Source organism: Arvicanthis niloticus, chromosome 16 (assembly GCF_011762505.2).
Source record: "Arvicanthis niloticus isolate mArvNil1 chromosome 16, mArvNil1.pat.X, whole genome shotgun sequence".
Taxonomy (NCBI): domain Eukaryota; kingdom Metazoa; phylum Chordata; class Mammalia; order Rodentia; family Muridae; genus Arvicanthis; species Arvicanthis niloticus.
Genome location: NC_047673.1, coordinates 25,337,996 through 25,363,928, shown reverse-complemented (window position 1 = coordinate 25,363,928; position 25,933 = coordinate 25,337,996). Strand labels below are relative to the sequence as shown.

General features: G+C 44.9%; 1 protein-coding gene across 2 annotated transcripts; it reads left to right on the top strand.

The window, feature by feature from the left end:
- Positions 1 to 7,111: 7,111 nt before the first annotated feature.
- Positions 7,112 to 25,597, top strand: Dctn6 (dynactin subunit 6). Of its 2 annotated transcripts, XM_034521020.2 has the most exons (7): positions 7,112 to 7,263; positions 12,007 to 12,071; positions 19,134 to 19,239; positions 21,000 to 21,088; positions 22,579 to 22,626; positions 23,539 to 23,681; positions 25,183 to 25,597. In XM_034521020.2, the coding sequence occupies exons 1-7, from the start codon at positions 7,241 to 7,243 to the stop codon at positions 25,279 to 25,281; spliced, it is 573 nt and encodes a 190-aa protein (XP_034376911.1). In that variant the 5' UTR covers positions 7,112 to 7,240; the 3' UTR covers positions 25,282 to 25,597. The 2 variants fall into 2 exon arrangements, with proteins under 2 accessions (XP_034376911.1, XP_076770137.1); XM_076914022.1 differs by lacking the exons at positions 7,112 to 7,263; positions 12,007 to 12,071 and adding an exon at positions 17,450 to 17,468 and having other exon boundaries at positions 25,183 to 25,425.
- The last annotated feature ends 336 nt before the right edge of the window (positions 25,598 to 25,933 follow it).

The window sequence follows — 25,933 nt, the reverse complement described above, 5'->3', positions numbered from 1 at the left end:
CATGCACACACTCAGACACATACATAAAATAAATGTTTTTTAAAAACAAACAACAGCAAAGAAACCTTATCAGGATAAGTGAACAATCTCAGCCCTAGAGTAGCTGCGTGGTACTTTAATCTTCCTATATAGAAAGCTTCTTTATAACTGTTCCCTTAAAGCTAGGTGGTTGTGGTGCATGCCTTTAATCCCAGAACTTGGGAGGCAGATCTCTGAGTTCAAGACTAGCCTGGTCCACAGAGCAAGTTCTAGGACAGTCAGAACTACACAGAGAAATCCTGTCTCTAAGAAACCAAACCAAACCAAGCAAAACAAATATCTGTCCCCCTATGGCCATCTCCAAGAAACAAGATAAGGGCCATCTACCAATTGTCAACACTGTATAATATATTCTAATTTAGTTAAACCCAGTAATTGTAAATATCATATACAGCTAAATATTACTTAAAAAGATCCACTAGGTCTAAGAGATGATGCTTAGCAGTAGAGTGCATATTTCAACATGTAAAAAGCCGTGGTTTCCGTCCTGGACCCCACACACATGTGGATAGGCATACACACATACACATGCACACTTGAACACCACACATATGTGAACACACACACACACACACACACACACACACAGCTTCACTAAATAAAACTCTTAGTTTCCTAAGTAAGAAGTTAGGAGGTGGCTTTGGGCAACAGCCTGTTGACTTTGCAGAAGGATCTTCCACTAAATCCTCTTCAAAACAGAGTCTGCCTCTAATGTGTTCACAAAGAAAACATATAATGCACTTATCAGATCTTTAGTGGCAATGATTTTAGACCAAATGAGGTATGGCCTACCAAAGTTTGCTTTGAGTTATTTCTCAAAAACAAAACAAGCAAAGAAACAAAGACATCTTTAAAAACTTATACTCGGTTATAGATGTAACACACAAGCAAGGCTTTCTATACAGTTTAATTTTATGGTAAGTAAACTTCTATAAAAGTAAGACTGCTGGAGACGGAGCGGGATGTGTGGCCAGCACAGAGGTATACCTTTCAGGACTCTGGCATCATCTCAATGCAAACATAAAATTAATTTTGGAGTCAGTTTTATGCTAAGCTAGTGGTTCTCAACCTGTGGGTCTCGACCCCCTTGGGGTTAAATATCAATTTCCTACATTTCAGATATTTACATCACAAATCATAACAGTAGCAAAATTAAAGATAGGAAGTTGCAACAAAAGATAATCTTATGGTTGGGAATCACCATAACCTGAGGAATTGTATTAAAGGATCAATCACAGCACTGGGAAAGTCAAGAACCATTGACAGTCATTATCAAGCAGTCAACCATGGGTGGATGGGTAATAAGCTCACACATGCATGCATTACAAATGGAGGGTAGTTAATGTGTGCCCTCATGTACAGACCACTCTGTGCATTCCACCCTATTACTGTAGCCCTAGATGGAAAGGCAATATTAGCCATCCAGCCTACCTGGCCCGGTTGGAAAAGGATTCCATGATGCAGAGATAATTAAACAGAAGCGCAAAGGGGAAAGCAGCCCCTTGATACAGTGATACAGGATGGAGAAAGAAGAGCTGGAGCCCATCCATCGTGAACCTGGAACGCACTGTCCTTCCTAGAGTTCCTAACCGGTGCCCTTGTGCAAAGGAAGTCACAACCGGGCTTTCCGTGGCCTTTTTATGTGGTGTAGAAAGACGTGCGGGACAAAACAGAATGGAAGCGCTGGAGATAAGCAATGTAAAGGTTGGCTTCCCAACGAAGGGGCGGAGCCATGGAAACCAAAGCATGCTGTGTTTACTGAAAAGTCACTCTCAGAGGCTGTATCTTGCAGGCAGCCTAGCATACTATCTGCCTTTCCGGCCATTACACTCTCCTATATTTTCTTCACTAAGTTCATGAGAAAAAGAAATGGTTGTGGACAGAAAGGCTTAGGACCAAAGGAAGGCAGATCCACAAGACAAAAAATTAAGACTTCTCTTCTCAGCTACCTCTCTTAGAGTGACTATTCTTCCAGAACAGCATCACCCCTCCCGAATTACGAACCTACTGCTGGACTGGTTTATTTTCTACCCTTTATAAGCAAAGCGAGAGCTCTACAAGGGTCCCTGTTTCATTTATTACAACATCTCCAGCACAAACGAGGGATACAGATATACTTTGTATCCAGTAAACATTTATTGAAGTTAAGGCTTAGAGAACAGGCAAATGTGGGAGGAAACATTATACAAAAGATTATAAAATCTTTTATTTGAGGGATGGGTAATGTAGAAGAGGCTTCCTTAAAGCAAGGCAAGAGTGAGAAGCCATCTCTCAGCTAGCAGAGACCTGTCTGCTTAGCCTAGATATTGCGAGGGGGTCCTTACCCAGCAGGGGCTCAATACATTTGAAGAGGGAGCTACTGACCATGCATGCACTAGGCACTCTGGTGCTGAAGAAAGAATGAAAAGCCTCTGGAGTCTTACTCTCAGGGATCTCAGTTCTGGGGGAGACAGTACAATAAATAAATTCAGCTTAATGGGGATTTATGAAGAAAAAAAAGCAATCAGAATAGAAGGGTGGCCTGTCTTTTATTACAGGATGCCATATTCTGGATGGATATCTGTGCCCCTCCTTGAAGCTTAGTCCTCAAGGTGATGGCATTGGAAATTCAATGAGGAGCACCCTGCCCTCCTGTATGTGATTGGTGTCTTACCGAAGGGCTTGCCAGGACATATTTCCACTCCATGAGACTGCAGTGACAGGCTCCATCTGTGAGGAGCTAGATCTCACCATAGAACCTATAATCCTTGATCTCAAGCTTCCCAGCCTCTAGAATTAGTAACGAAATTTCTATTATTCAGCCCCGGCACAATGCCACATAAAGCATGCTAGAGTCAGAGGGATCTGAGACCTTCACCTTTAACTCGGCAGAGCTGGGCCAGCAACTGACTCTGCAAATACTCTTTTCGTCTCTCATTTTCTATTACTTCATTTACATCACTGCGTATATGTCTCATGCTGTCTTTGCTCTTGCTTGCATTTTGCTCAGTTAGGTCTTAGGGATGTTGTTTTGCGTTTCTCCATGGAATTTGCTACAACTCATTTATTTTTCAAAGATGTGTGTGTGTGTGTGTGTGTGTGTGTGTGTGTGTGTGTGTGACCCATGGAGGCCAGAAGACCATATCAGTTCCGTGTCTTCTTTCTCTCATGCTCACCTCCTCCTCCTCTTACTTTACGTTTTAAAAATTAATTTGTTTATTTTAGGTATATGAGTACACCCTTGGTCTCTGCAGACACACCAGAGGAGAGCATTGGGTTCCATTACAGATGGTTGTGAACTACCAAGTGGTTGCTGGGAACTGAACTCAGGACCTCTGGAAGAACAGTCAGTGTTCTTAACCGCTGAGCAGTCTCTCTAGCCCCCTCCTTTTGCTCCTTCATTATAATCTTTCATAGCATTAATTATCCCTGAAATCTGTGCAGCCTGACAGTGTTTTCATTTCCTCTCCCAAATACTATATCCACTTCATGTTATTTTTTTTTTCTTTTCAAAGTCATTCTAATACATAATCCTCATCTTCCCTCACTCCATTTCCCTCCCATGCCAGATCTGATTAAATAAACTCTGAATAAGCATGAAACTCTCCTTGGTGTTTCACCTCCAACAGTTATTGAAATGAAAGGGGTCACACATTGTTAACTCTCTAGTATGACAGCCGAATAGTGATGGTACCTAGTGGCTGTGGTGGTTCTCCTGGTTAATATCCCTCTCAGGGAATAATACAGAGTTCACAGCAGGCATCCTGAGCCCCTGGACTGGGAAATTATTTTCTAAGCTACTTACTCAACCCTACCACACCCAGGTCCTACTTGAGCCCTGCAAGTATTTCAACTGAAAACCCAGAGCCGGGTCTAGAGAGGTGTCTCCATAGTTATAAGCACTTTCCAGATGACCTAAGTTCGATTCCCAGCACCCATATGGCATTTCACAACCACCTATAACTCAGCTCCTAGAACACCTTCTTCTGGCCTCTCTGAGCACACATATGCACATAGTATACATGCAGGCAAAAATATCCATACATATAAAAAATGTAAAATAAATGAATAGAGCTGATTAAAAACAAACAAACAAACCAAGGGTCTGGCAAGATTGCTCAGTGGTTAAAAGCACTGGATGCTCTTCCAAAGGAGCCAGGTTCTATTCTCTGCATCCACCTGATGTCTCACAACTGTCTAAAACTCCAGTTCTAGGGGGAACTGAAACCTTCTGGCCTCCCAGGTCACATGGTGCATACACTTACATTCATGCAAGGCACCTATATACATAATAAAAAAATAATAATGTGATACAACCAGTAAAATTAAAAGATAATAAATCAAGCAACAAAAAAAATAGCATCAGATACACAAATCCCAATACAGTGACATAGTATGAAACAGTTAAGATAACAAAACTTTTCTAAAAGATGCTAACCCTCTAGTAATAGCATTTAGTGAGAGTGAGCAAGATGAAACCCAGCCAAAGAACTCAAACTAAGGATTGCAAGCATGTTCAAAGGCACAGACATAGGGATACTACGGGATATGAAAGAAGGAGCCAATAAAGAGACAAAAATACTGAAGAAAAACCACTCTGAGATGCCAGAAGTGAAAAACATAGTAAGTCTGTGGTGGTTTGAATGAAGAGTCAGCTCTATAGTCTCGGGTATTTGAACTCTTGTTCTGAATTTGGTGGTGGTGTTAGAGGAGGCGTAGGAGGTGTGGCCTTAATGGTGGAAGGTGTCACTGAGGATAGTCATTGCCACTTTCCATTTGCTTCTTCTGTTCTGCACTTGTGGTTCCAGTTGTGAGCTCATAACTTCCTGTTCCTGCCAGCATGTCGGCCAACTGCTTCCCAGCATCAACTCTGCCGACATGGACTCTTATTTTTCTAGATCCATAAACCAAAATAACCTTTTTCTTCCTATAGTTGTGTTCAGTCATGATGTTTTATCTCAGTAACAAAAAAGTAACTTATTCAAAGTAAAAAAAAAAAAAAAAAAAAAAATGTAAAAGGCTGGGCCTTTAATCTCAACACTGGAGAAGCAAAGGCAGTAGGATCTCTGTGAGTTCAAGGTCATCCTGGTCTACACTGCCAGTTCCAGGCTAGCCAGGGCTGAATAGTGAGACCCTGTATCAAAATAACAAAACACCAGCACAATTAGCCCCATGGGAAACCTCAGCAATAGGCCAGACCAAGGAGAGGACAGAGCATTTGATCTTACAGACACCTGCAGGAACTGGAACAATCCAGCAAGGACAAAGGTGAAGAGATGGCTCAGCAGTTAAGAGCACTGACAGCTCTTCCAGCAACCACATAGTGGCTCACAACTACCTGTAATGGGATCAGATGCCCTCTTCTGGTGTGTCTAAAGAGAGCGACAGTGTGCTCACATACATAAAATAAGTAAATAAACCTTTTTAAAAAGAAGAAGAAAAGAATTTTTAAAAAGTATAAATGGGCATTTCAAGATCTCGATAGTCTAAGACAAATTTTATGGGTTACAGATATATAAGGTGAAGAATCTTATGCTAAAGGAATAGAAAATAGTTCCAAAAGAACTGCGACAGGAAATGTCCCCACAGTTTTAGGGAGACAGAGGAAGCAGATACAGGAAGCACTAGACAGGCAAACCAGAAAAGAACCTTTCCTGTCATACTGTAGTTAAAACACTATCATAGAGGACCAAAAAAGGAAGTGTATTGAAAGTGGCAAGAGAGAGGCCACATCATATGAACAGGCAGGTCCCTCAGAATGATGGTGGGTTGTTCAACTGAAACTTTAAAAGTCAAAAGAGCTCACAACGATGTATTTCAAATTCTGAAAGCTAACAACTGATAGCAGAGAATACTGCACCCACTAAAGCTACCTGTCAGAGCTAAATAAAAATACCCATCCCAACACACACACATAGACTAAAAGAACTCATGACTGACCACTAAGTCAGCTCTACAGAAGACCTGAAGGAATCTTTCAGACGGAAGAGAGAGACAAGTCCCTCTGAGAGACCACAAAAAAAAAGAATAAACCACACTAGAAAAACTTTTAAACAGAGGAAATAACACCACTATAAAAATTAAAAAAAAAACAAAACAAAACAGGAAAATGGCAGGAGTCATAACTCTGAATAACCAAGGATGACCTTGAACTTGTGATCCTCTCTGGGCTGGGTTTATGGATGTGCTCTGCCATAGCCAGTTTCTTGTGACTCTACCGAATGAACTCAGGACTTCATGCATGCTAAGCAAGCACTGTACCAACTGACCAACACCCCCGCACACACACCCATTAATATATTTCTTGATGTGTTTAGAGTCCATTACCTAATTAAGAAACAGATTCTCCCAGATAAACTGGGGCGGGCCAGATTCAATCAGTTTAAAGTTTTTCAGGGCAGCACAGAAACGGAAAAGAAGAAATTTCACCTAAGGGCAGCAGCTTGGACTTCAAAATGAAAAGTCCCCAGCTTGATCTACGGGTTTTGAACTTGCACAACAGATCCCTAATAAACTAATTCCTAACAAACCCCTCGTGAATCATATAGCTCCTGCTGGTTCTGCTTCTCAGAATGAATCCTAACTATGCCATCTGGGATTTATAGGATTAGAAGAATGAGCAGCAGCGGGGTGGCGGCGGGGGTGGGGAGTGGGTGTGCGGGGACGTAGCAGTAGTTGGAAGGTGGAAAGTCAGCTTGGTTTCTTCAGTGTAATAGCATGAGATGACAACACCTCAGAAGAGCCAAGTACATACATGCGCGCGCGCGCGCGCACACACACACACACACACTTGTAATGGGAAGTTTAAAAACTGGATTTGATGTTCAAAAGAGATTTTGACAAGAAAAGCCATGGATAAGGCTTGGGGAGGAAGGTGATTCTAGAAGTTAAACGTAGAGCGAGCTAACGATAAGGGTCAGGGCTGCTGGCGTTAGGGTAGACTTGGTGAGGTAAACACTGCCAAGTGGAAAAAAGGATTTCCCAGGAGGCAGGCCCGCAGGATCTGCCGGTGAATTTCATCCGTAGGAGTGAGGCAAGCCAAGCGGACCCCGGAAAAGCAAGTCATCCGCAGTACGCAAGCGCGAGCCTGCAAAGCAGACGGCAGGTCTCTTCAGGCCCCGCCCCTCCCAGCCTCGCCAGGCTCCGCAATCGAATGTAGAGATCATCGCTCCAGCCAGGCTGCAAGGTCGATCTCAGCGATTCCTGAGACCCGGGCCTGACGATGGCGGAGAAGACTCAAAAGAGGTGCGTGTTAACACTTCCGCAGAGGGCGGAACCTATTTCTGGTCGCAGTGTGGGGGCACTGAGACAGTGTATAGGATGGATATATAATCCCATACCTAGCGTCCGCCTGGAGTGGGCGGGGAGGGTTTGTTCCGTGACCCCCCACCCATCCCAGCACGTCTGCGCAGACTCCATTGGGGCTGCGGGGGGACGCTAGGGAGGCTGCGGGAGGTGGTGCGGGCGAGACGCCGTCCAGTTGTTGTCTGCACCTTCGGCCCCGCCTCTGGGCAGGAAAAGGGAGGCCTGGAAGAAGTCACTGAAGCTGTCATCCTTCTGTCTAGTGCCTGAGAGCCCAGGGCCAGCAACTATGGCTTTTTCTGTCAGCCTTCACCAATGGGAACCGTTGGTGGGAAGAGACTGCATGGATAACAAAAAAGAATAGGGATTCCTTTGCCTCTGCTTCCTTTGTCTTGGGATTAGTGTCTTGAGTCGTGTGTGTGTGTGTGTGTGTGTGTGTGTGTGTGTGTGTGTGTGTGTGTGTGTGTGTGTTTTATGATAGGATATGCGTCCAGGTTTGTGCATATGAGTGCAGATGTCGATAAAGCCAAAAGAGGGCGTGGATCCCCCTGCAGCTGGAGTTATAGGAGGTTGTGAGCGACCTGACATGGACGTTGAGAACTGAACTCTGGTCCTCTGGAAGAGCAGCAGTTGCTTTTAACTGAAGCGCTTTTAACTTAACTTCTGAGCCATCTCTCCAACTCTTCTGTTAAGTTTCCAAAACCCATGTTGTACCCAGTGCCATAAATTAAAATGTGGGCTTTCCTTCTGTTGCCACTGGTGATTTGTCCCCCCTTTTCCTAAGCTAAAGAGAAACAGATCTGCTATAAGCATCTCTTGGACTACAGCACACAGACGCACAGCCTTCAACTTATTATTTGCTAGGTCTGAATCCCCATACCTCCAGCTACCTGTGTACCCACTGTATCCCACCACCAATAGATACAGTGGGTCCAGGGGAGATGTTGATAACCAACTGTGTTTACCACTAAAACCAGTTATTCTAGTAGTAAATTTATTGATCCTTATGTTCTGCCTCCCTGGGAAATGTGTTGACTGACAGAAACAGTTCCCGGGGTTTCTCTTTAGGACACATTTTGGAATCTCTCTTCTGTCCTTAGCCTCTCAGACTCTTAGGTGCTACGTAATGCTTGCTTCGTGGGAAGCTCGAAGGATGCAAGTAGTCACAGGAAGTTAGAGGTAAAATGAGAGTGGTTATGGAAGCTAGGCATGGTGTCCACTGACTTTGATCCCAGCTTTTGGGAGGCAGAGACAAGATCTCTGAATCTGAAGCCAGCCTGGTCTACATCCTACATGGTGAAACTTGGTAGGGGGAGGTAACTGTAAAGACTAGCTTATTTGACCAGAGCTTTAAACAGTGCTACATTTTAACACCAAAACCACTTTAAGCGAAAAGCATGTAACATATGACACTTTAAAGAGTGGTGAGCCAGGTATGCTAGCACACACCTTTAATCCCAGCACTCAGGAAACAGAGGCAGGTGGATTTATAAATCTGAGTTCGAGGTCGGCCTGGTTTACATAGTGAGTTCCTATGCAGCTAGGGCTACATAGAGAGACCCTGTCTCAAAACAAAACAAGCAATAACAAACCCAAACCAAATGATAAATAAATAATGCTAGGGCATCCGAAGAGAGGCATTCAGTCATCACAGGACAAAGATCTAGAGAGACAGGGTGTTTCTGGGCAACTTTCAGCTGGGAATCAAGAATACTGGTGTCAGAATAGTGACGCCCCAGGAATAAACTTTGCACTAAGAACTTTCTGGTATGCATTTCCATTTGATCATATGTAAAACTTCTAGAGTTAGTGTGCTGATGAGTCCTTACTGTCAGCTTGAAACAACATAGAGTCATCTGGGAAGAGGGAAGCTCAACTGAAAGACTGCCTAGTCTAGGATTGTCCGTGTCTGGGAGAGTGTCTTGATCAGCGGTTGAGACGGGAGGGCCCAGCCTACTGTGGGCAGAACCATCTCCAGTCAGGCCTGGACCATTTAAGAAAGCTGCTTAGCAAGTGGGCCAGTAAGCAGTGACCATCATGGTTCCTGCCCTGAGTTCCCTGGATGGATGGTGACCAGGAAGTGTAATCCAAATAAACCCTCTCCTCCCCACATTGCATTTGGCCATGGTCTTTATCACAGCAACAGAAAGCAAGACAGAACAGTTAGAATACCAGGGTTTCACCGGGAGGTGGTGGCGCACGCCTTTAATCCCAGCACTTGGGAGGCAGAGGCAGGCGGATTTCTGAGTTCGAGGCCAGCCTGGTCTACAGGACAGCCAGGACTACACAGAGAAACCCTGTCTCAAAAAACAAACAAACAAACAAACAACAAACACCGAAAGAATACCAGGGTTTCTTCTCATACTCTGTAGGGTAGTTACATGTTTTGATGATTTCAGCAGGGTGACTCTTGACAGGACTTGTGGTAACCCAGAAGGACACTGTTGGTCTGGAACTTGACATTTCTTCTGACCTCTTTATGCACACACATAGGCATGCACAATCATACACACGTGTGTATACATTATACTTACCATACCCCACCCATACTAATACAACTCTCAAAAATGAATCATTCTTCAAATAAAGCCATTCAACTGACAAAAATTTTTTTAAAAATTTAAAAAGATAGGCCTAGAACTGTTGCCTCTGCCCTCTTCCTTTTATGCTTGTTCTGTAGAACCTGGCTGTCCTGGCCTGGCACATTATATAGATCAGGCTGGCCTTGAACTCAGCAATCTGCCTGCCTCTGCCCCTCAGTGCTGGGATCACACAGGCACACTACCATGCTTAGCCGTTGTTCGTTTTCTTGAAACAGTGTGTTGGTATATAGCTCAGGTTGGCTTCAAGTTCATGGCAATCCTCCTGCCCCAGCTGGGATTACAGATGTACCCTACCATTCCTGGCTGACATTTTTATCTTTAATCCTTAAGAATATGTTCACTGAAATTTGTGTTAGAAAATTGATGTATCTTTTTTCAGTTCTTCATATCAGTAGGGAAATTGATGCAGTTTTTAAAAAGTAATATTTTCAGTGCTGTTTTTAATTGTTATGGAACATTTGGGCAGTCCTGAAGCATAGATGATGGAGACATATTGAAGAGAGCTATGCTTGTGTGATAATCAGAGATACTTCTTTAGGCCCTTTCCATGCACTTCATATGAATACTCTGTTACTTTTGACTACCACACGCTCAGCAGCTGCATTTATATACTGTTTCAGTGAAGCTAATGGCGATATCTCCCTTCCCTTCCCAAGTTTATGGTGGTCAGGATTATTAACAGTTTGTCTCCATGCTGGCAGCCTGTATCAATTCCTGTCTGCCATCCCAGAAACAGTAAAGAACAGCCATAGATCTGTTTCCAAGATGTCTTTCCGTGTTTTTTCTTCCCTTCCTCCCTCACTTCCTTTCTCTCTTCTTTTCTTCCACTGTGGGGTCCAGGCTGGCTTTGAATTCACAACCCTCCCTCCTGCCTCGTGCTCTCCTCTGAGGGTTACAGATGTGTACTACCAAGTCAGAATCTCTGTATAAAGAATTGTTCTTTTCTACAACTGTATATTAGTCTATACCATAACTTCTTAACCAATCCACTACTGATGGGCATCTGGGGGATTTTAGCTTCTTGCTGTTTAGACAAAATGCTGGTATTAAATTCAAAGAAAATACCAAAGCTGTTTTCTTAAGCATTTAAAAGTATATGTGATTTCTGACCTAACAGACTATGCCATTTAAAAAAGCCCACAGTATATTAAACATTCTTACCACTGACTTGCTATTTTTCCATGAATTTCTTAAACCTTTTTCTTAACTACAAAGTCAACCTAGCTTTATTAAAAACATTTTTTATTATGTTTTTTGGTGGTTTGAATGACACTGTCTCCTACAGGCTTGTGTGTTTGAAGTACTTGGTCTCCAGTTTAGAAACATGGTTCTGTTTAGAAAGGTTTAGAAAGTGTTATGTGTCACCTCCTTGTAGGAGGAAGTGTGTTGCTGGAGGGCTTTGAGAGTTCAAAGGTTCTAACATTTCCATTTGCTTGCATGCATGCGATCTGTGTGTGTGTGTGTGTTCACACATGCGTGCAGGAGTGCACACTCGCACTCGAGAGTGCATGTTCTTGTGTTCTTCCTTGCACATGCCTGCATGTTTCAGGCTTTGTTTGGTGTCTCAGTTTCCTGGTTTGCTGCCACCTGCTGCCTGGCTCATCACAGTGAAGGACTCTCATCCCTCTGGACTCTTAAGCCACAGTAAATTTTTGTCTTCCACAAATTACTCTGGTTAAGGTGTTTTATTTCCACAACAGAAAAGTAATCCATTCATATTTAATTATTGATTGATTGCATGTGTTTATATGTATGGGAGTACACACATGCAATAGTGTGCATGTGGTGTCCGAGGACAACTTACTGGTTCTCTCCTTCTACCATTTAAGACCCAGGATTGAACTCAGGTGGGCAGACTTGGCAGCAAGTGCCTTAATCAGTTCCTTACCCACTGAGCCATGTTGCTGGCCTCAACATACCTTCCATAACAATAAATTTAAAATTTTAATATTGTTAACATGGGTTCCAAGACTCTAACTTGGGTCATGAGGCTTACACAGCAGGGCTTTATCCGTGGAGCCCTCTTGCCCACCGTCCATACTTTAAATCTTACTCAGGATGAGTATTCTTTGTCTTTCTACAGCGTGAAGATTGCTCCCGGAGCGGTAGTGTGTGTAGAAAGTGAAATCAGAGGAGATGTAACCATAGGTAAGAAAATTATTAATGTTTCTCAAGATCTAATGCTGGGGAACTGATTTTAGTGCTTCACCTTTAAGTCCTGTTATCTGTGTCACTGAGGCTTACAATCTTTATTGGTTTTGTAGGGTTTTTTTGGTTTTTGGTGTTTTTTGTTTGTTTGTTTGTTTGTTTGTTTGAGACAGGGTTTCTCTGTGTAGCCCTGGCTGTCCTGGAACTCACTCTGTAGACCAGGCTGGCCTCAAACTCAGAGATTTACTTGTCTCTGCCTCCTGGGATTAAAGGCGAGCCCCTACCACCCGACTTGAGTTAGCTTGTTCTAAGAGCTTCCCTGCACATTGCACAGCCACTCTCCTGTGTGTCTCATAACCAGGACCCTGACGCTGGAGCGGCTACACTGGAGCTCTGAGGTCAGGGCTCTACAGCAAGGAGAGGAGAGTGATACTGGATGGCAGTTAGTAGTTGCATCTCAGGCAGAGTAGGAATCTGAAGTGAGAACAAGAAAGTTTGCTGGTTGTACCCTCAGCTCTCACCGTATAAGTCTGGCCAGAACTTCCATCACCAAGACCAAACCAGCCCAGCACATGGCCGGTAACTTACAAGCATGGCTGAATCCCCAGTGCCGCAGCTACTATCCAGTCCTTTTTGTAAGATGTGTTTTTGTAAGATGTGGACACTGCGCCCCTGCAGGTTTAACTGATGGGCACTCATCCTCAGCCACACACAGCTGCCTGTCACCCGCACAGACTCAGCAGCACTCTGTTCCACACCAACAGTTTTTTATTATTATTATTATACATGTATGGGTGGTTTTTCTACATGTATGTATATATGTTTTTCATGTACACAGTGCTAGCTGAGGGCAGAGGAGGGTTATCAGCTTCCCTGTAACTGGAGTTATAGCTAGTTATGAGCAGCCATGTGGGTGCTGGGAATTGAACCTGTGGAAGAACATCCAGTGTTCTTAATCACTGAGGCATCTCCCCAGCCCCCAATGCACTTTCAGTCTCGCATTTGATCAGCAGCTGATACTATACAGTTAGGATTAAATATGTAATGGTATGCCATTAACAATTTTTTTTTGTGATAGATTATAGCATACAGTCTCACTATATAACTCCTAGCTCCTAGGTGCTAGGATTAAAGGCATGTGTTACCACACCTGGCCTTATGAAGTGGTTAAAAAATTGTTTTATTAATCCTTTGAGAATTTCTTGCAATGTGTTTTGGTCATGTTCACAGAAGTGATAAGAAAATCTTTAATGGAAAAAAGCTGGAATGATTTACTGTTTATCAACAGAGTGACTTGCTTCATGGATAGTATATGTGTGTATATATATTACCTATACACATACTGCGGTGCTTGGCATCAGACATGTGCAAGCATGCAATGAACATGCATACATTTATTTTAGAAACAATTTCATTTTAATACAATGAAAAGCTGCAGGAGAGGGATGAGGTTACACAGTGTTGTGTCTATCAGTTTTTATCTCATGATTGTTGTGTTTATCTCTCCGAGCCCCAAACCTTCTGTTTCTTTAATTGTGTATATAAATAAGTGGGTTTTCCCCAGAGTTGGGCTTAGATAATTATCTCTGTCACTGTTGCATTTACCATAATATCTTCACTTTTTGGCAGCTATTCATTTTTCTGAAATAACACCCCAGATTTAAACCCTCCTGAGAAACACTATTATAAAATTTAGTCAGAGCCGAGTGTCTGGTTCCAGCTCTCTGACCAGGTCTTGCTTTTCTGTCTCAAGCTTTTCTTTGGTTTTGCTCAGACTCCTGGAGTAATTGGTGTAAATCTTGTCTGTGGTCTATGCAGTTGGCAATAGGCACTTGATAAACTGCTCCCCAGAGAGTTGGGGAGCAGTAAACAGAAGTGTGTGGGGTGCTCCACAGAAGTGTGTGGGGTGCTCCACAGAAGTGTGTGGGGTACTCCACAGAAGTGTGTGGGTGCTCCACAGAAGTGTGTGGGGTGCTCCACAGAAGTGTGTGGGGTGCTCCACAGAAGTGTGTGGGTGCTCCACAGAAGTGTGTGGGGTGCTCCACAGAAGTGTGTGGGTACTCCACAGAAGTGTATGGGGTACTCCACAGAAGAAGTGTGTGGGTGTTCCATGTGAGGACTGCCCATCTTTTTACACTTTTTTAGTTTGAAGAGGGCAAGGGTTTTTTGTTTTTGTTTTGTTTCGTTTTGTTTTTGCTGTGTTTCAAGTTATTGGGACCTTAAATTGGATCTGTGGTTTTCTAGAAACTCAGTTATTTGTTCTATCAGTGAAACTGACTAGGAGTGTGAAGCCAAGTGTGTCTGTCAGGGCTGCCTACATCCTACTGTCTCAGAATAGGGGCGTGTGGGTGGGGCTATGACAGAGAGAGGTTGTTGCAGAGGGTAGATCGAGGAAGTTCAGCCCTTGCCAGGAGGGCCCTGGCTTACAGCCCTGGAGAAGCACACCCCCACTGGAAGGTGCTCAGAACTAAGAGTCCTGCTAATTTTCATAGGATCCAACTTGTTTTCCATTAGACTGTTACAGACTACTTTCTGTAAATCCTCCTTCTGAGAACTGACTGGCATATGAGGAAGGCCTCACGGAGCCCTGGCCCACCTGCTTGGGAGGGCAGCCCCCTGTAGTATAGGAGGAGCAGCCTGGGCACTGCTACTTAACCGCTGTTCTCCCCAGCAGAGCTTAACCAGACCCAGAGCCTCTCTGCTGGGGTCTTTTTTCAGTACGCAAAGCAAGACAGTGGTCAAGGGAGCGGTTTAATTTTTAAAAGAAAGAACTTGAGTTTATTTATTGATATATGACAATGCACGCAGAGATTGCTGTCCGTGGCAAAGGTGAAGAGGACCCTTTACCAAATGAGGGAAAAGGAGGCATGATGCAGGAATGTCCTCCTGGCTGTGCTCTGGAAGGCCAGCCAGCCGTTTAGAAAAATAATTCATACGCCAGTTAAGGCAGCTCCGACTCCAGACACATTTGTCCAAACAAGGAGATAAGCCAGAGGGCTTTCAGCACTCGGGAAGAAAGGATACACACTGCCCTGCCAGGAGCCGCGCCAAGAAGGTCCACAGCGGAGTTAAGTGGGAAAGGGGACTCTGCCTGGTGACTTCTTTTTTTTTTAAAGCAGTTTAACTTCAAGACCCTTAAACATGACTCTAAATCAGACTCGTTCTAGGTAAAAGTGTTTATGGCACCCAGGAAAACCTGGAGGAGACTGGTAGGTATCATGCTGCCGCTAAGGCTGCCGGGAAGGCCAAGCCCTCTGTCCCAGGCCTTCAGTGTGAAGCTTCAGATAGCTGTGCCTTCTTCCTGTTCTCCACACCGCACTCTTAGCGGTCACGTGCTGTGTGCTGGCCTCACTCGAGGGGCTGTGCAGTTTCTTGTGCTTCCCCCCCTCCCCCCACTTGCTTTCATCTTCAACTCAAAGCAGATTGGTTTCCCCTCTTGTTATTTCAGTGCTCCTGTGCCACAACGTGCAGTTGGGGCAGGATGCCAGCAGGTGGCAGTAGTGTCAAAACCAAAGGCCTCGCCTAAACTGCTCAGTGTGCTAGCTCCATGAGAGTCTCCCTGACACTTATACCCAGTTCTTCTCCAGTTACCTGTTAGTAACTAATGATTAACAAATAATAATGGCAGCAATAAAACATCTGCTTAAACTGTTCAGACGCCGGGCAACCGAGGGGCAGAGGCAAATGGATCTCTGAGTTTCAGGCCAGTCTGGTCTACATACGGTTTCAGGGCAGCCAGGGTTACATAGAAAGACCCTGACTCAAAAAAAACAAAAACAAAAAAAAAAACCACGCTCATTCTGATTTGATTTTGTTATGTAATAATTTTGTCTCATTTTGCTTGTTTTGTTTTTTGGGTTTGTTTGGGGTGGGTTTTTTGTTGTTGGTTTTTGTTTTTTGTGATAAAATCTCACATAGCCTAGGCAAGCCTCCAACTGGTTGTGACATCCAGGATGGCCTTGAACTTCAGATCTCCAGATCTCCTTGCTCCCACCTAAGTGTTGGGATTGCAGATGGCACCACCATGCCAAGGTGTATTTTGTGCATGAGAGGGTGGTATGTTTGTGTGTGTGTGTGTGTGCGCGTCACACACACATCAAGGCCAGGGTCAACCTCAGGTGTCACCCAGGCATCCACCATTTGTGTCGTTATAGAACTCAGCAAGTGTCTCTAGGGACCCTGGCTGAGCTGTCTCAGCCTTGTGTCATGGATTTTTGAAAGAAAAAAATTATTTTCAGAGATACACATTAGAGGAATGTTTAAAAAAAGAAAGACAGGCCACCAGTGCCAGGCCACCAGTGTAGTCCTCAGAATACATCCTCAGGTGGCTTCTCACAAATTGTGCTTGTCACAGCTCCAACTTAAGGGTCAGCGGAGGCCTGGTGCCTCTGGCTGCTTACCCAGCCCTGACCAGAGATCTGCTGCTGCCTTCATGGCCTCAGTGAGCTCCATGTCCTACTTAATCCCTTACCAATCAGAAGTCTCTCCTGTGGTTAAAAGCTGTTACCATGGTACCCGAGGAAAGGAAAAAGCAGGCCCTGCTCTGTCCTCAAGGCTAAACTAGCCACTTTGCTCAGTTTTCAGAAATGTGTAGCTCTTTGTGGCACAGTGACCTTGACATTTTTAATGTCTTCCTGTGTTTATTGTGTGCATCCAAGAGTGTGGTCAGAGGGCCCTGAGGAGTGGGTTCCAGTGTGTGGGTCTCAGGGGTAGAATTCAGTTCACTAGGCTTGGCAGCAGTGGCTTTCCTTGCTGTGCTGTCTTGTCACTGTCAGGACTGCAGGTGAGATTCTGTGACTTCCCTTTCAAACAGCGTTTCTAGTAACCCTCAAGTCTGTCCAGTGAGGCAGGCTGTTAAGGAGCCCAGTCTTGTAGTGTGTATGTGTTTAGTAGAAGACAGCACACATAGCCACCTTGAGAGTCTTCGCAGGGGTCTCAGCAGCTCAGTCCTCTATCCTGAATAGCAAACTTTATTTAGGATTTTAATTAGTAGTCTGCAGTGCCAGGATTATCAAGGCTACTTGTGCTGTTACATACTAGCCTGTGTGCTTTGGGACTCCAGGTCCTGTCCTGGGCCCCCACCCCCTTTATCCGTTCCCTCAGTTCTTTATCTCAGGAAAAGAATGCCTGGCTCTGGGAGCCCAGCCAGAGCTCTGCTCGCCTTGACGGCTTCGTATCTGTTGGAGATTGGTTCTAATGTTTTAAATTAATCTGGCCCCCAAAATCGGGAATCTGCATATCCAAACACTGAAGGTCCTTGTCTCCAATTGGTTTTTGATCGATCAATAAAGAGCTAATGACCAAGCTTGGCAGGTAGACTGAGATTTGTGCGGCCTAGGGACTGGGAGAGAGATCATCATGACAGGGAAGAAAGACAAGACCTAAAGACCCACAAATGTGAGAATCAGGGAAAGTGGCCACACGGGCCACTTCCCCAATTATGTTTGGGGTTCAGAGATGAAACATAGGTTTTAAAAGATGTTAATTCAGGAGTGCTGGAGGGGAGTGTTTGCTAGCAGCAGGAAGGGTAAGAACTGACCAGTCACTGAGCTAGCAAGGCATATTAAAATTAACTCTGTGTGTGTGTGTGTGTGTGTGTGTGTACGTGTGCGCGTGTGTGTGCATGTGCGTGCATGCGTGCATGTGTGTGTGTGTGTGTGTGTGTGTGTGTGTACATGTATGCATGCGTGCGCGTGTATGTGTGTGTGTGTGTGTGTGTGTGGGTGCGCGTGTTTCATCCAAGAATTCAGATAGCTCTTGGGGAGGTATGCACTTGTGATCCATCAAGAACATAAACATAAATCGGCTTAACTAACTACGGCTACGCATATCTATTTCATAGATTTGGGTGGGAGTCTGTGCACTAAGTAATCCCAGTTGTCAAGACAAATTCAAAGGGGCAGAAATAGCCTGTGTTCTGTGTTCTGTGTTCTGTGTTGGGGTGGGGGTGGTGCGTGTAAGAGAGTGTGATGCTGGGAATCCCACCCAGGGCCTTGTACATACAACCCACACAGATGCTCACCAACTGAACTGCTCTAGGCTCGTCACCTGTTAATTTATCCATTATCCTTTAACATGAGTGTTGCATCTTGCCTTTTATAAGCGGATAGTGACCACAGAATCCTGGAAAGTGACACCTCTGCCCCCTTGATCCTTCCATCCACCTTCCTTTCTGAATGAGTTACCTCTTGTCACTGTGCACAAATAAAAATAGCATTGAGTAATCCAGCACTCGGGCTGGGCAGAGTCCGACAGCCAGAGATAGAGTGTGATCCTTCTTTAAGAAACAAAACAAAAAGCAGAAAGGAAAAAATAGCTGCAATACTATGATAAGAGCAGGTGGGTGTGGGTGGAGGAAGGTGTTTCCTTATCAGTGGCAGATAGGCGTGTGTGTGTGTGTGTGTGTGTGTGTGTGTGTGTGTGTGTGTGTGTGCGCCACTTTCTCCAGAGCCACCCAGTTCTCAGAAGGTGTCCTCCTTGTGCCCCTAGATTGGGACTGAGCTGTCTCAGCTCTCCCAACCTCAGTCTGATGGCCCAGCATCCACCTCTGCTCCTCTTGCCTCCCTCCCCTTGGGTACGTGAATTGTCCATATCATGCCCCACCTGCTTCCAGTTGTGACACACACTCAGATAACACCAGAGAGGCTGAAGGTGGACTCTGTCTCCTGATTTCTGTCCACCCATGGTTCTTTCCTCTTAATCACATAGAAGCACTCTGTTATCAGCAAAGTGTTGGGCCTGTCTGAAAGCAAGGACAGGAGTTAGTGTCATCTCTGCCCGAGTACCACACACTGTCTCCACACACTGAGGTCACAGGAGGTTGGATGGAGGCTGAGCTGTCTGCTCTGCCATGTGTGCCCTTTCACTTACCGTGGCTAGATTTGGCACTAACTGCTGCTGATAACAGCCTGAGATAGTACCTGTATGGTACTTAGCATGGTGCCTGGCACAACCCTAGAAAATGTTCCTCCCAGAAGCCTCACCCACCTCCATCACCTCCTACCCTCCTGCTGGAAGTGCAGCCTACACCGATAATCTCTTCTCACCTGCTCCTCTTCACAGGCCCTAGGACGGTGATCCACCCTAAAGCACGAATTATTGCCGAGGCCGGGCCAATAATCATCGGTGAAGGGAACCTAATAGAAGAGCAGGCCCTCATCATAAATGCGTGAGTAAGAACTGAACTGAATGCCACGGGGAAGATTCCCAACAGTGCCAGCTGCCCAGAAGCCTATTACCGCGGAGCTCAGGAAAGCATAGAGAAGGGGGATTGAGGCCTGGTTATCGTTAAGTACGTGAGAGACCCAGAAACCAGACCAGAAAAACACTGAGAAAACCAGACACACACACACACACTCTCTCTCTCTCTCTCTCACACACACTCTCTCACACACCACACACACACACCACACATATATACACACACACACACCAGCCCTGTGTCTGGTGGTCTCCTGCTGGGACACTTCGACACATCAGCAAACCTGTAATGGTTTTCTGATGCCATCCAGTACCCCTGTGTTGTGCCTACCGTACCGAAAACTTCTTTGGTTAGATTTCTTATGATGTCTGCATGTGAATTTTAGTCTGTTTTTCCGTGTTCCACATGGGATGCACCCAGAATTCTATTCGCAAGTATGGGATCCTTGTAGCAATTTCTGAACTTTAAAGATAACAAGGTGAGAAACTGTTAGACAGTGTGTATTTGTGCACTGGGCTACAGTACCCACGGTGTTTTCAAAAGCATATATAAATTTTTCCAGATAGAATTTGGCAAGAAGTTTAAGCTTTTACCTAATTTGTAGCAACAATGTATGGAATTTGTGTGGGAAAATATTTAGCTGTGATAAAAAGGCTGATTTTGTCTGACATTCACACAGGACGTGTGGGCGTTTCTTACGGTGTGACTCCATCCCCCAGTATTAATATTCTCTTTATTTGGGCCGTGGTTGTGAGGTCACTCACCGCAGCCTGTGAGTCAGCAGAGATCAGCTGTCAGCGATAACGCTCTGCCGAAGGGGACAGCTTTATCTTCCACACAGTTCACCAATCATCCATAACTCAGAATGACAGGTTCCACTTCACAGTTGTAAACGGTTATTCTGAATGGAAAAGTTTCAAGTGAGGCGTGACTTTGATCCTTCTCTAGCAGGCTAAAAGTGTTCTAATTGTTTTGGGTTTTGTTGTTGTTTTTTACAGTTCTAGAGAACTGTCCTCTGAACTTTTTTTTTTTTTTTGGCTATTTTCTTTATTTACATTTCAAATGTGATCCCCTCTCCAAGTCTCCCCTCTGGAAACCTCCTCTCCCATCCCCACTCCCCCTGCTTCTATGAGGGTGATCCCCCACCTACCCACCCACTCCTGCCTTCCTGCCCTGGCATTCCCCTACACTGGGGGATGTCCTCTGAACGTAGAATTTAAGAAATAAGAGACAGCTAGAGAAATGGCTCAGTAGTCAGGAGCACTTGCTGTTCCTGCAGAGTACTTGAGTTCAGGTTTCTTCACACACACAGGGCGGCTCACACCCACCAGTGACGTCAGCTCTAGGGGGTCTGACACATTCTCTGCCTCCCCCCGCCCCCCAAGACAGGATCTCTCTGTAGCCCTGGCTGTCCTGGAACTCACTTTGTAGACCAGGCTGGCCTTGAACTCAGACATCTGCCTCCCTCTGCCTTCCTGGGATTAAAGGTGTGACACCTCTTCTGAAGTTGTTTTTATTCCTTTGACAGTCTTACATTTCCTTAGTTCTGTTCAGCTTAGAACCTAGCCTTCCTTCCCCAGCACAGGGGAGAGGTGGAGAAGTAATTCTCCTGGCTCAGGAGCTACGGTAGCCGTGCCTTTTAAGCTTGGTGCAGGTAAAACTAGGGGATGGCAGCTGCTTGCTGTGTCATTGGCCTTTGGTGATTTATTTGTCTCTTCTCTTTATAGCCATCCAGATAACATCATCCCAGACAATGAAGACACAGAACCCAAACCTATGATCATCGGCACCAACAACGTGTTTGAAGTCGGCTGCCGTATCCTTTGCAGTAATCTGCTCAGATCACCTCCAGATGCGTTTGGTGCCTAGCCCTCTCCCTGGATAGAAAGTGACATACCTTATCTGTCCTGTAGATTTAAAATAGATAGACTAGGCCATCCAGCTCCTTAAACAGACTCAGTGCTGTATGTTAGGAAATCTTTTCTGGGGGTGGAGAGATGGCTCAGCAGTTAAGAGTACGAGCTGCTCTTCAGAGGACCCAGGTTCAATTGCCTCCATGGTTGCTCACAACTGTCTGCAACTCCAGTTTTAGGGGCTCTAATACCCTCACACAAATACACTTGCAGACAAAACACCAAAGTACATGAAATAAGAATAAATCATTAAAGGAATTTTTTTTTTTAAAGAAATCTTTTTAAGGAAAGAGGAGTTGGGAGAGGGAGGGAGATGATAATGGAGAGAGTACGTCCTTTCTGGGACTGGGGATGTAGTATAGAGCACACGGCTGCCTGCCACATGTTTACTTCTCATCACCACAGAACCAAGAAGTCCCTCCTGTTCTGGAAAGTCACTCGGTAAGGTAAATACACACACAACAGACACATACCACACACATACAATACACACCACACATGCACACACAATATACACATACCACATACACACACCACATATACCACACACACATACAACACACACATTCTACACACACACAACATACACATACCAAACACACAATACACACACACCACACACACACAACATACACATACCACACACACACTGCACACATACCACATATACACACAATACACACACACTGCACACATACCACATACACACACCACATACAACACACACATACCACACACACAACATACACATACCACAAACACCACACACAGACACACACCACACTGCACACCATACACCAAACACACCATACACATATACACATATACCACACACATACCACATCTCACACACACCACACTTATACATACCGCACACAACACACACATACACACACACACACACACACTTCAGCTCTTTGAAAATCCTTTACTAGGACTGTAGCTTGTTGACAGGTAATCTTGGTTGAGGGCATTAGACATTGAGAAGCTAATTCTAGCTTTAGTTGATGCAAAAGCTGGCAAAATGGCTCAGCACTTGCCACCAAGCCCGACTGTGTGAGTTCAGTCCCCCCCACCCCCGTCCCACATGGGGGAAGAAGAGGACTGACTCCCTCAATTGTCCTCTGATCCCAACACATACACACACCTGACACACGTATGAACAGGCACAAATACCCACACGTGTGCACTGAATCAGTAAGTATAATCACGTATTTAAAGGCATGGGGTCATTTCTTTATGAGTGGAGATCTTTGTGCTTGAGAAGGAAAGCTTTGTAAGCAGAGACCCCTGGCAAGGCAGAGTCTCTGCAGTCCGTCTCACACCTCTGTCCAGTACACTGAGGACATTCTGTGTGCATGGGAAAAAGGATTTACTTAACTCAGGCTTACAGATTCCCAAGCCATGAAAATGGGAGACAATAATGTCATTGAGTCGAAAGGTAAGCTGTGTCCAGAGAGCTCTGTCGTCACAGCGATCACTTCCTTTCTTTTCTCGTGTCCAGGGAAACCACCTAAGCACAAGCAAGGTGGCATGCTGGGGCTGGACCAAAGTCATTGTCAGGTTAATTCTTTGCCTGAGAAGAAGCTAACCTAGTTATGTGGTTATCTGATAACGTGGCTAACTGCATTAAGTGAGAAGGACAGGAGTACACTGTTAAGTCGGGCTGGATTAGAGCTCCCTGGAAAGCTCTGAGGTGGACTTCAGCTAAATTGTCTGTGGTGCTGGAGCTGATGACATTCTTGGAGAATGAACGAGCCAGGGGCAGCTCTGCCAGGAGTTGCTGTCTTTAATTTCAGGACTGCTTTACCCTAGCCAGAGACAAATGTCATCTACTTATCAAAATTAGAGTCAGGCAGGGCATTTGAGGAGGTCCCAGCACTGCTGGGAACCAGCTCCCAGAGCTAATCCCCTGCACTTAGGAGAGAACACTGCTAGAACACTGCTTTGTCTTTCCTGATCCTGACTGACAGGAGGAATGCTGCTTTTTTAATAACAAAAGTATACTTTCTGTGAATTCGATTAATAGTTTTTAGTTTTCATTACTGGGCGTTGTCATTGGTGTTGGCCTTTTCTGTGTTTCTGAGGGTCAGACATGGCTCGGCACTATCCGCTCACTACCTCGTTGATCTTTAAAGGGCGCAGACTGGACTGCCTGCTCAGACATCTTACCCTGACTTGCCCTATACCACACTGCCTGTTCCTGTGCTGTCTGTGCACTCACTGTGAGGCATTTCCTCTCTGTCTCTTAAGGCCCGTTTGCATTTTTATTCCTAAGTCGTAGTGGGGAAGCATAAACACAATGAGAAATGTCAATACTTGATGTCTTAAGTTGTAACTGTCTTCGCTGCAGCATATGTCGGCAGGAATGTCATCCTGACCAGCGGTTGCATCATCGGGGCTTGCTGCAGCCTGAACACCTTTGAAGCCATCCCTGAGAACACTGTGATCTATGGGGCAGACTGCCTGCGCCGGGTGCAGACAGAGCGGCCACAGGTACAAAACCTCTCTAAAAGGGTCCATCTTGGACCCTAAGGTCTCCAAGTTCCATATGACTGTCTCAGTGGACAGCAAATGATTAGGGGCCAAGGACCTGACTTGGTATGATTACCATACAAGGCCCTGCGTTCCATCCCCAAAGCAAATGAATAAAACACCAGGGAAACATTCCCCAAATTTTGGACTTATTTGCAGTTCAATCACAATTCTTTAGATTAAAATCATATATTCAAATATATATTCATATGTATGTGTATATATGTCTCCTCTGTGTTCATGTTCGTGTGTGTGTGTGAGATACTGACATACTGATAATGGAGGAGGAGGGTCCAGAGTGTTTTCCCCATGCACTGCTGAACCTCACACCGAAATGTTAATTCCCTGACTCACTTCCAAATATAAATTGTGAAGATGAGGGCGTGGCCTCCAACTGTCCCATGGGTTTCTAACATAGTTTATGAAAGTGCCATGACTCAGTCATATACACAGCTTATGAGGAAAGGAAGGATGTTTGGATATTTATCAGGCTTCTGAGAATCACCCTTTCCTAATAACTCAAATGGAGGCTGATGCTATACTAGGAGATGAAAGGCCCAGGCTGGACCCCCTTAGACAGGAGGCATTCACACTGAGGCTTTAAAGCTCAGGTCTTGGCACTCAGGATAGATTTCCTAAGCTTCCTGTTCCTCTCCCCTCAAAGAAAATATTTTCAAGACATTTGATGCTTGACCTTTCTTAACCATACTTTTACTCATAAATTAAAACCAATTCTTTCTAGATTGCTCCACTTTTCCATTCTCAGAGTTTAGTGTACTCCCTGCTGATCTGAAACTCACAGCCAAGGATGACCTTGAACTTCTGTCCTTCTGAGTCCAACTCCCTAGGGCTGGGATTACTGATGGCTCCACTGTGTCCCATATGTGTGGTGTTGGGAAGCAAACCTAGGGTTTCCTGCATGCTAAGGCAACCCTGCACCCCAGTGAGCTGTCCCCTCACCCCCACAGATTACTCTTTTGTAGTCTTGGCATCATTATTATGAGATGGTATTCCATAGACTAAAGGAGACACTTAGTGTTTTTTTTTTGTTTTGGTTTGGTTTGGTTTGGTTTTGGTTTTGGTTTTTCGAGACAGGGTTTCTCTGTGTATCCCTGGCTGTCCTAGAACTCACTCTGTAGACCAGGCTGGCCTCGAACTCAGAAATCCACCTGCCTCTGCCTCCCAAGTGCTGGGATTAAAGGCGTGCGCCACCACTGCCCATCGAGGGAAGCATTCTTAATGCTTAGAAGCCAGGATAAAAATCTAAACCGAAATCCAAGAGTGTTTTTCAGGGTGTTTGATATGTAAAATTGTCCAGCTTTGTCCTCGGACTTGCTGCATTCCATTACAGACTTAAGGCAGCAAACGGATAAAGAGAAGGGAGTGAGTGAAAGTCATGTTGAGCTCCGTTTCCCCCTGCTGTTGCTGACCTTGCTGTCTGTCCATCTTCACATCTTTTCAGCCGCAGACACTCCAGCTGGATTTCTTGATGAAGATCTTGCCCAATTACCACCACCTGAAGAAGACGATGAAAGGCAGCTCGACTCCAGTCAAGAACTGAGGGGTTGTCAGGGTGGTGCTCCGCCTCTGCTAGCTCTCAAAGGGCCTGGTGTGTTGGCCTCATCCTGACTTGACACTGGGAACTTGAGTTGGAGAGAGGTGGGTCCCACTGCAACTAGCGCTATAATTTATATGGACTATATTGTTTCCCTGTCCTTGTCCTGGTAATGTATAGACTTAGCTTTTCTTTTATTATACATGCATTTATTGTATAAAAGACTACCCATGATACCATGTCATATTATGTGTTTGTATTCTAATGTAACCATATGCCATAACTAAATAAAAGTTTGGCTACTTGCATTAATCTCCCCAAATAGCTGCCTTAATTTTCATTATTAGTATTCGTGACTCTTCAAAGCTGACGTTCTTACTTCTCCCTCTTGGGTATTTATAGCTGTTTAACAATGGAGGGGAGGGTCTGGAGAGATGCTTCAGTGCTTAAAGCATCTGCTGCTCTTCTGGGGAGCCAGGGTTGACTCCCAGCACCCACGTGATGGTTCACAACCATCTGTAACTCCAGTTCCAAGGGATCTGATACTCTCTTCTGACCTCCGAGGGCACCAGAGTGAATAAATCTAATAAAATTGTAAAACATGTAAGGGCTGGAAGATGGCTCATCCTTTAAAGGCTCACAACTGAAAGTGCTGGTG